The sequence below is a fragment of the Salvelinus alpinus genome, chromosome 1 (genome assembly GCF_045679555.1).
Source record: "Salvelinus alpinus chromosome 1, SLU_Salpinus.1, whole genome shotgun sequence".
Lineage (NCBI taxonomy): Eukaryota > Metazoa > Chordata > Actinopteri > Salmoniformes > Salmonidae > Salvelinus > Salvelinus alpinus.
Genome location: NC_092086.1, coordinates 84,715,564 through 84,725,532, shown reverse-complemented (window position 1 = coordinate 84,725,532; position 9,969 = coordinate 84,715,564). Strand labels below are relative to the sequence as shown.

General features: G+C 45.2%; 1 protein-coding gene across 15 annotated transcripts in view; it reads right to left on the bottom strand.

Moving 5' to 3' along the window:
* The window catches only part of fam222ba (family with sequence similarity 222 member Ba), a 73,648-nt gene continuing 63,679 nt past the window's right edge, over positions 1-9,969 (bottom strand). For all 15 annotated transcript variants that reach the window (XM_071329528.1, XM_071329463.1, XM_071329492.1 and 12 more), the window contains one exon: positions 1-4,356. In XM_071329528.1, the coding sequence (XP_071185629.1) occupies positions 2,546-4,356 (1,811 nt within the window). In that variant the 3' untranslated portion in view covers positions 1-2,545. The remainder of the gene's footprint in view (positions 4,357-9,969) is intronic.

Genomic DNA, 9,969 nt, shown 5'->3' with positions numbered 1-9,969 from the left:
TGATGATGCAGGTAAATCTTTATTTCACACGGTAACCTACTATTGAAATGAAATCTGAAGGACTAAAATGGAAAAAACATGGAATACAGTCTTATCTAAGGAAATCATTCAACCAATCAGGGGGTAACACTATAAAACTCAATGGGGGGGGGTAACCCATGCAGATCTACTAGGCAGTGAGCAGACAGGTATATGGTCTGGACACAAACAAGGTTAAAAAGATTCCAATTTGTTCCATCTGTTCTCATTGAATAAAGGGTAGTAAACTTATACATACAAATAGGCCTATTCATATTTGTAAGTTCTGTACGGCTCATCAAATAAGAGAACAGGCATTTGGGCATCAAAAGAACATGACATCCATAGAACACTAATTTCAAAGCATAAATTAGAACTTTATTTAATTATTACAATATTACAAAAAGAGTAGCACAACTCTCACGCTTTTGCGTCTTATCTGTTGTACAGCCAGAGTGACACGTAAAAGAAAGGCTTATTGGGCCGTCTTCCATTTCACAGCAATAGTAAAGGGAACAAAGAGGAAAAATAAGATTTAAATAACAAGAAAATCAAGTATTATAAATAGTCACAACTGAAGCGTTGAAACTTAGATTTTTTTTGTTACAACCCAGTAACTACACATAGCTTTAAAATATAATTACAAAATATTACTCAATTTCTTGTTTTCGTAAAAAAAAGAATCTAAGGAATTGCTTTTTCTATTCAACAAAAACGTCATAAAAAAATGTTTAACAGAAATTGCTGTTCCTCTATGTATCCTTGCAATCTTCCATCATAATTTTTGATTTTCATTATAACCATGCTTGTTTTCAAAGGAAAGTCCAAGGACCAAATACTTAAGGCTTTTTAAGGGCTGTTTGGGAGGGAGGTGAACAGAATGTGGATGTCAGTGTCCACCCACTCTCACATACAGACACACACGAGCACATACAAAACACAAGTTTATACTCAACCCACATCAGCAGGCATCATTCTCACACACACACACACTACACTTTAAAGTTAGAGTAGTATAGTAGGTAAGCCAGTGTACAATAAAATAAACAATGCATTTGCTGTTTAACTTAAGTCATTTTTGTTTACCTCCAAGTGATCTTGCAAGTGATCAATTTGGTCTCTTCAAGCACACTTCATATCAGAATCAGTAGCAACTACACCTAACTTAATGATAAATAAAATATTTTTTAAAACTCAGAATCAAAACTCTGATTTGGTTCATCGTTAGTTTCTAATATAATATTAGTAACAATTATATTTCTTCCACTCCAGTAGTAAGGTTTAGTCCTGATAACTAGCCTCCTCCCTTCACTAAACAACTGCCAAACAGAACTTTGCATCTCAACAATTCAAGTAATATTTTTCGGGTTTACCAAAATTATAGGAAAAAAATGTAAGCAACATAAAAAGTCACATATTATGTCAATTATGTGACTTTGGCCATTTCAGGATTCAGACAGAATGAACAGATTTGATTAATTTTTTCACTCCATTTAAATAAAAATGTTATTCCACAATCATGTTGCCAACCTCAATTGGCAATGGTGACAAAATGGTTTGTAACAGACACCTGAATTCATTGCAGCATTTTGAGCAAGAGAGCATCGGTTGGTTGGCTCCCCCAGTCAGTCCCCACATTAAATTGCTCCCTGCAGGATCTAGATGTCAATACAGCATATATCTATACTCTGTACAAACATCAACCTGATTAGATACTTCGATGATAGACAGGAATCAACCTTGAACAGTGGGTGACCTGATTCATAAAACAGTCCTATTACACAAATAAATACATAAAAAATAAAATAAAAAAAGCCTCTTTGTACATGTGCATATGGCAAGTGTCTCCGTCTTTACTTTGTAGTGTCCAGTGACTGACAGTTCCACACTGAACCATTCACTAATTATCTCGTCTCTGTGGTGATTTCAAGAGGAAAATATATATATATATATATGCTTTTAATTTCGATGTCACAACGAGATTCACATGTAAACGTAATAAGGGAAAATTAGCCACTTGTCCAATAAAACTAGTCGGAGCGGAGAAATCCCCACTCGACCCTGTAAAAACATCAAGATCCTTATGAGAATGTGTTTTCTTTCCTCCATCAACGATCAGTGCGTTTTCATCCATCGTCTGCAGGAGACATCTTTTATGCTTAAAATAAAAAAACTCTTAGGACAGATCTGAAGTAAAAATAACTCTGTATCCTTAGATCCAGGCACACTGACAGACAGGTAGGATGGGAAAAAAGGTAGGGAATGACGACAATCACATACATAAGAAACGTTCCCTAGAGGGTGCCTACTGAAAGCACTCATTTACAAAATCAATTGATCACTTGCAAGATTGACTACAAAAAAAGAAAACACTGCTCTTTATTAAATATATTTGTCCTTTTTTTAATGTCAGTGTTAATTTTTACTTAATTTAATTGTATTTCATGTTTTTCCATTCTTAAGACTAAAAGAAGAAGGTTCTTGTTTTTGATAACTGCTGTATAGACAATGCCGGCCATAGCTTATCTTATCTGTACCCTGGGTGCTGGATGTGAGCGGTTCTGCCGTCCCCTGGGCCAACCTCGGGCCCCACCCTGTTCATTGGTGGCCTGTGCATCTTGCCCATCAGCCCCAGATTCTGATCTCGGAAGCAGGGCGTCTGAAAGTCCCCGCCCAAGTAATCTGCTGTTTTCATCAGACTAGTCTGGCTGGAGGAGGAGGAAGAGGAGGTGGAGCCGCCGCCCCCGGGCCTGTAATGGCCTCCCACAGGGGGCCCGCCGCAGTCTAGCGTGGTGGAGCCCCCTGAGGCCCCCCCATGGAACGGCATGGCCAGGTCCTGAGACCCGGAGCTGTCGCTGTTGGGCGTGGGCAGGATGCTGCTGTTCCACACAGCGTGTGGCTGGAAGTAGTGGCCACCATTGGTGTAGTGGGCCAGTGGACCCCCAGGCATGCCGTTGTTGTTGACGGGAGGAGAGGGGGTGGGCTTCTCTATAGGAGGCTTCAGGCTGTATGAATGGCCCACACACAGCTCCGGGGGGTAGCCCATGCGGGAAGGGTGCTTGCAGGGGTGGCCCCCACCGTCCTGCTGCATGTGCTGTAGATAGGCCAACTGGTGTTGGTTCCAGCGCATCTGCTGCTGCTGTTGGTGATTATGTTGTTGTTGTTGATGCTGCTGCTGTTGTAAATGCCGTTGGTGTTGCTGTTGTAAATGCTGTTGGTGCTGCTGTTGTAAATTATGTTGGTGTTGCTGCTGTTTGAGATCATTGTGGTAAACAGGCATCCTGTTCATGGCAGCCATGTTGTTTTGGGGGTTAGCGGGGGCAGCAGCCTTGTCTGCGGGACACATGATGCAGTTGGGGTGTGGGGGCAGGCCGGGGGGGCAGGCGTTGGCGTGCGGGTTGCTGTGCATGGACACCCTGGAGCAGGCGTTGTTGAAGAGGTTGCGGCTGATGGGGCTGGGGTTGGCAATCTGGCCCTCACACATGGAGGTGGCTCCAGCCCCCTGGGCCCGGGCTTGGCAGAACTGGTTGATCTGGTGCACGATGCTGCTCAGGTCTGGCTGGCGGCTCTGGTTCAAGCCAGCAGCCATGGTGAGCGGAATGGTTGAGGTAGAGACTGTAACGTTAGGCGGTGCGTCGCCATCGGGCAGCTTCCGGCCACCCTGCAGTTCAGGAGGTGGCTGCCCCTGCTGCTGAAGGTGCTGTTGCTGCTGCTGTTGGAGCAAGAGGGTGAGACCAGAAGGAGGCTGGGGATGGCCCAGTGCTTGGGGGTGGGACAGTGTCTGGGGCCTGGGCAGCCCCTGTTGCGGGTGCTGCTGTTGGGGCATGCAGGGTGGGTGTCTGAGGCCCTGCTGCTGCTGGGGGTGAGTCTGTTGTAGAGTCTGTGGGTGAGTCTGGCTCGCAAGTTGAGGGTTCAGGTTCTGCTGAGACTGGGACCCGCCCTGGCCTTGGGAAGGGGGGTGGTGGAGGTTTAAAGTGCTGGCCGAGGCAGCTGCTGTAAAGGGCCCCCGAGGGCCAGGGGGGTTCATGATGACCCCAGAGGGGTGCAGGCGCGCCCGGCTGCCGTCAAAGTCTTTGAGGATGCCCTTGACGACAGGCACCTTGACGATGGCAAGGAGGCCGGACTTGGCGTTGGCCTGAGAGGGGGGGTAGGGGCTGTAGCGCTGGCCTGAAGTATCCAGCCCGTTGACTGTGCGGCGCACGTGGTTCCTCTGGGGGACCTTGACACTGTTGGGGAAGATCTTGATGGTCAGGGGGTTGTTGGCAATCTTCTTAGCATAAGCATCCAATTCCGCAGGGGTTGGATACTGAGCGGATCTCATCCTCTGTGTAGTGTCCCCTGGGGTGACAGAGACAGAAAGATAGAGAGGTGGGTGGAGAGAGGGAGAGAGAGCACAGGGGGGAATGACAAAGGGGGGGAGAGAGAGAGAAACGTGTTAACGCAGGTAAAAAGCTAAATGTCAAGTTTCTCGTCAGAAGAGCAGATGTGTGGTAATCTGACCGGAGGTTCTAAGGTTCTCTTCTGAGAAGAACGGAACCGGACTGACTTCAACAACATTCTCACATTCCAAATCTCAGCACTTCCCCTAATCTCAAAAACAGCACAGTGCTCTCAACTCATAACTCACAGGGACACAATAGAAGCTGAACCCCAAATGGCACCCTATTCTCTTTATAGTGCACTACTTTTGGTCAAAAGTAGTGCAGTATATAGGGAATAATGTGACATTTTGGACGCATACAGAGAGTTTGATCTTGACTCGATTCCCCGAAGCAAGCAACACATTCCAATCTCTATTCCTATTCTGAAGTGCCGTAGTTGAGGTTTACAGTCAGTCAGTAACGTTGAGGTCAGTAGCTTCGGGTCATTATGAGTTGTAGCTAACAATAAGTGTGTGTGAGATGTGAATCAGAGAGTGACAAGGAAGAAGGGACTTACTTTGCCTGCTACTGATTCCCAGACTAAACAAGGCAACAGTAAATATGTCGTCCCCCACGAATGATGTAGCGCCCCCCCTTGGGCCAATTGAGATATCGCGTGTGACTAACGTATTTCAGTGATTTACTATAGCTCCTGCCTTGAGTCAATCAGTGTCATTTTGTAAATTCCGGATTTCGATGGTAAGACACATCATTCACCCAAGTTTCGAAAAAATCGGCCCAGAGTTGTCTGAGATCTTGCATGCGACTAACGTATGAACGAACGGACGGACAGAGACAGATCCACAGTCCCCTCCCCGATTTCATTGTGGGGGACAACAAAGAGGAGTGAGGCAGAAAGGCAGAGGCTGTGCTGGTCCCCTGTGTCTACCAGGGGGATAGTTCTCCTCTGTGTCAAATAGGGAGGGAGAGGGGGTAGGGAGGGAGGGGGGTAGGGATGGAATTAGGGAGCGCAAGAGGCAGAGAGAGAGAGGCAAAGAGAGAGAAAGTGCGAGAGAGGTAGAGAAAGAGCGGAGCAGGTCCATGACAGCAGACAGTAATCACACAGCGTCTCTCTGATCTCTGGAACACTACTGAGCCCTCAGCCCTCTGACTGAGACATTTGTTACAGCTACTAAGCACCTCACTGGCTATATTTAACAATGCCCCAGTGTGTCTGAAGATGCTATAGTTTGAGTATGTGTATGTTTTTGTGTTTGGGGGAGTGTAAGACTGATAAGGTGTGTGTTTGACATGTGCATTCAGGTGCCTGTGAGTGTGTCGTGTGTGTGTTCAGCATGTGCTAAGGTGATGGCGTGTTTCTGTCACTCGGTGAGACTCATTTTCTTTCCCCAACTGTAAAAGTCAGTTATAATGTAATATGAGAGAGGCCTGCCTCCAGCCATTGTGATCTGGGTTGAGGAGAGGTTCTGTATGCAACCTCACCAAGCCTCCCCTCCCCGGGCTGAGCCCTGGGCCTCAAACCCGGTCACCCTCCCTGCCCCAGCCAGCCAGCCTGACCTACATGCATACACATGCAGTCGCGTCCCAAATGACAACCTATTCCCTACATAGTGCACTACTTTTGACCAGGGCCCATGGTGCCATTTTGGATACACCGACAGATAGTGAGACACAGGCAGTCCCACAGTGATGCCTTTTGAAAACACTGTCTGAACCAAAGTGAACCCTCATCTTTTAACATCCAAACCATACGTTCTTATATTTAGTTATTCTATTCAATTACTATATCTAGTACAACATCCTTCTATTAAATACGTGGGTAAAAAAACTCAACTCTATAGAGTTTTAGAGGGTGGCTAGTTCTGTCTTTTACTGGGGACGAAATGTCTAAAATGTCAAGTAATGCTACCGGGTTCCATCGCAGACTCATCTCCTAATGTGGATGTGAATGGGTTTTAGTCTTTCCACTATAGCTGTAAGTCTCTCTCCATCTACCTCACCTCTCCTCAGCCTCACAGGCAGCATGCAGTGAGTGGGCTAGGCAGAGTGGCACTAGGCAGAGAGCTGAGCTGTTTAGACTGGCATGGTGGTGTCACAATGCTAAGGGGCTAATTAATCCGCTCTCTTTTTTTAAATGCACAGGAAACAAAGGGTGGCAATGAGATGGGCCCCATCGATGAGGATGGGGGCGTGCTCTCTCTTCTGTCTCCTGTTGTACACGATAAGCTGCTTATTTTTGTTGACGTTGAGGGAGAGGTTCTTTTCTGGGCACCTCCCTCTAGTCTCATTGCTGTCAGTAATCAGGCCTACCACTGTCGTGTCGTCAGCAAACTTGATGATTGAGTTGGAGTTGTGCGTGGCCATGCAGTAATGGGTGAACAGGGAGTACAGGAGGGGGCTGAGCACACCCCTGGAGGATCCAGTGTTGAAGATCAGTGTGGCGGAAGTGTTGTTGCCTACCCTCACCACCTGGGGTCGGCCCGTTAGGAAATCTAGGATATAGTTGCACAGGGAGCATTTCAGACCCAAGGCCCGAGCTTAGTGACGAGAATGGAGCGCACTATGGTGTTAAAATCTAATTGTAGTCGATAAACAGCATTTCAGATAGGTATTCCTCTTGCCAGGTGGGATAGGGCGGTGTGCAGTGCAACGGTGAGTGAGCCGTTGAATTGAGACAGTTTGGACTCGTCCATGTTTCCAGTTACTTACTGTGGTTAAATGCGGCGGTTCACGCTTAAAGTTTGGCGGGAATGCTGCCATCTATCCACGGTTTCTGGTTTGGGTATGTTCTAATCGTCACTGTAGGAATAACATCCTCTATGCACCTCCTGATGAACCCAGAGACAGTCAGTGTATTCATCAATGTTATTGCCAGAGGGGGCCCAGTCCGTGATCAAAATAGTCCTGTAGCATGGATTCCAAAACTAACAATTTTTGCCCGCAAAAATCACAAAAACATCCTAACGAAATCCTGGAGGGACTGCCCAATGGAGGAACACATAGAAAAAGTATTTTACAGTCAGTAACACACACACACAACTGTTATTACCAAACAATATTTAAACTGTAGGGGGGGGCCAAAGGCTGGCTAGCTCATTAATTTCTCTCTCAAGACAAGAGTGACTTAACGAATCTCTTACTGTTTAAATTATGTGGACATAGGGAATGTAGTTGTGATCTACTTCAAATCTCTGTATCTCCCCATGTAGCACCTTCGATAAAGTAGCTGCGTGTATAGAGTAAAATTGTTCTGCCTGCTCCATTTGTTGTACTTCTCTCTACATGCTTCCTTCTCTGTGCTGTGGAGGAATCGGGGGGCCATTTCCACTTTCCAAGCTGCTGAGGTTAACGATCGCTCTCCCAACAGCATCAGACTCAGTCTGAGAACAAGCTGTTACTGTGTACTTGACCCACTCCTCTCCTCTGATAGTCCTCAACATTTCACAGGTATCGTGTGTGTGTGTGTTCTCATCTATTTAACGTCGCTCTTCAGTCTCTCTCCCCAATGATAAATAAAGCTGCTGCCCTGAGCCCTATACTATGAATGTAGTTTGAGGAGTTAGCGAGGTAACTTTGGTCAACTCGGAGTTCAAACGGTACCACAGAAGTGGCTCACCTTTCAGCCAGCTAAATTTCTATGGCAACGAATCCTTCAAATCTAACCTGCTCCGGGCAGGCTAACTCAGGGCTTATTACATTTAACCAGAATTAAAATGTCTGAGCTGCGAGTTGAAGACTAATGAAGTCAGATTCCCTCCCTCTCACAAAGATTGAGTCAACATAAACTTAATTTGCAGAAGACAACTGATTAAATATTGTATTAATCAAATGTGTTTTTGTGTGTTAAAAAATAGTAATGGTCAAATGCCTATTACATTACACATTTAGAAATGACAAATGCATTTGAAACTTCACGCACAGGAAAAACCTTTGTATGACTTAATACAATTATTTTATCGATAGGAATGGGAGGAATGGGAAAAAAGGTACTCATTCATTGGTAAACCAAACTTTTACTTTCAGCCCCTACTGCTTTGATGTGCATTACAGAACACAGCAGCGCAGCAAGCGACAGAGATTATTACAGAGTGGACCTTTTTAAAACCAAGCTTGTTCCACTGTACTGTCGTCACATGCCTGCCAGAGGAGAGGAGGAGGAACAGAACAACATGGCGGACGTTGGCACTTAGTGAGACTCCCCCTCGCTTGGCACTGAGCTCCTGGGGGTAGGCGGATTACAGTGATTCTGAAATTACAGTCTTGATGAGCCATAGATGGAGAGAGACAGAGTTTTATAACACACAAACCTGCTGCAGGAACTAGCTAGAGGGAGATAGAGATTTCTGTGCCTCAGGGAGAGGGGGGAGATCTAAATCAAGCTGGTCTGTTGGGGTATGCCCTGGGTTGGGTCTGATCAATAATGCACAGAGAACGTAATCTAAAAGCTTTCCCACACTGATTGTTGGACTCAGTCTTTTAAGATAATTAGATGTCACACTGTGCGATGTTACCAAATACCATTTTTTGAGATCAACCTAGACAGATTGTACGACTTGCTTGTTCTGTTGAGAAATTGTGCGATTGGCTTGCGAGGCTATGTAAGTGCAGCGGTGTATTAGATCTGCGCATGTGCCAGCACCAGCCAGTATGCATCTTAGAAATAGTTTTCATATACAAACTTTATATGTCCGAACTCAGAATTAAATAGGCTTCCCAAAAATAACATGGTAAAAAGTTTATTTTGATTGGCGATTGTCCATTTATCAAAATCCCATCAGGTGGCCTGATTTCAGATTTGTTATGTAAACAAGATTATTAGGGAAATCATTCGTCTTGCAAAGCATGTAAACGTTTAAATCATACTATTATATTAATCGGACTATTCAAAATCATATTATTGTGCGCATATTCAGTGTAGGTCGTGTTCCTATTGGTCAGTCACCAGGATCGGCTCGTAACACCAGCCACACTGCACGATTAAGGCTACATGTTTTTGCCAGAACTTTGTCAGAGCCTACGGCCGCACGTAGTGCTACTTTAAAAAAATCGGCAGATCTCGACCCTGTCACAATGAGCGTGCCAAGACATTCCACAATCATTTACGGCCTAAGAATTTGCACACGACGTGAACATTATGTCTGGACTACAAAATCGTGGCATAAGATGGCCAACATCGTACCGTCGGAAAGCTTGGATAGGAGATTTGAGAAGAATTCTACAGGACTTGGCACCAGTTCTGAGGGACCAAAAAGACAGGAGAAAACATGATTTGGTGTCCATTGTTCAAAACAACATGCATTGGTTGTACATTTTTGTTCAATGTAACCATAGGAATCTCAGAAATGAATTCAATAACAGCAAATACCTAAAATATTTAGGACTATTGACTGAAGTGTGTGCGTGTGTGTGAGAGAGATATGTCACCTGGGGTTGGGAGAGAGGGTTGGGGGTGAGGTGGTATCACACGTTGAAACATTGCGAGAAGGGTGTGTTGCTCACAGATGGGGAGTGGATGTTCACAGCTTTCTGTAAGTATACTTTTTATTTCTCAACTAAATTTTGAGCTCAA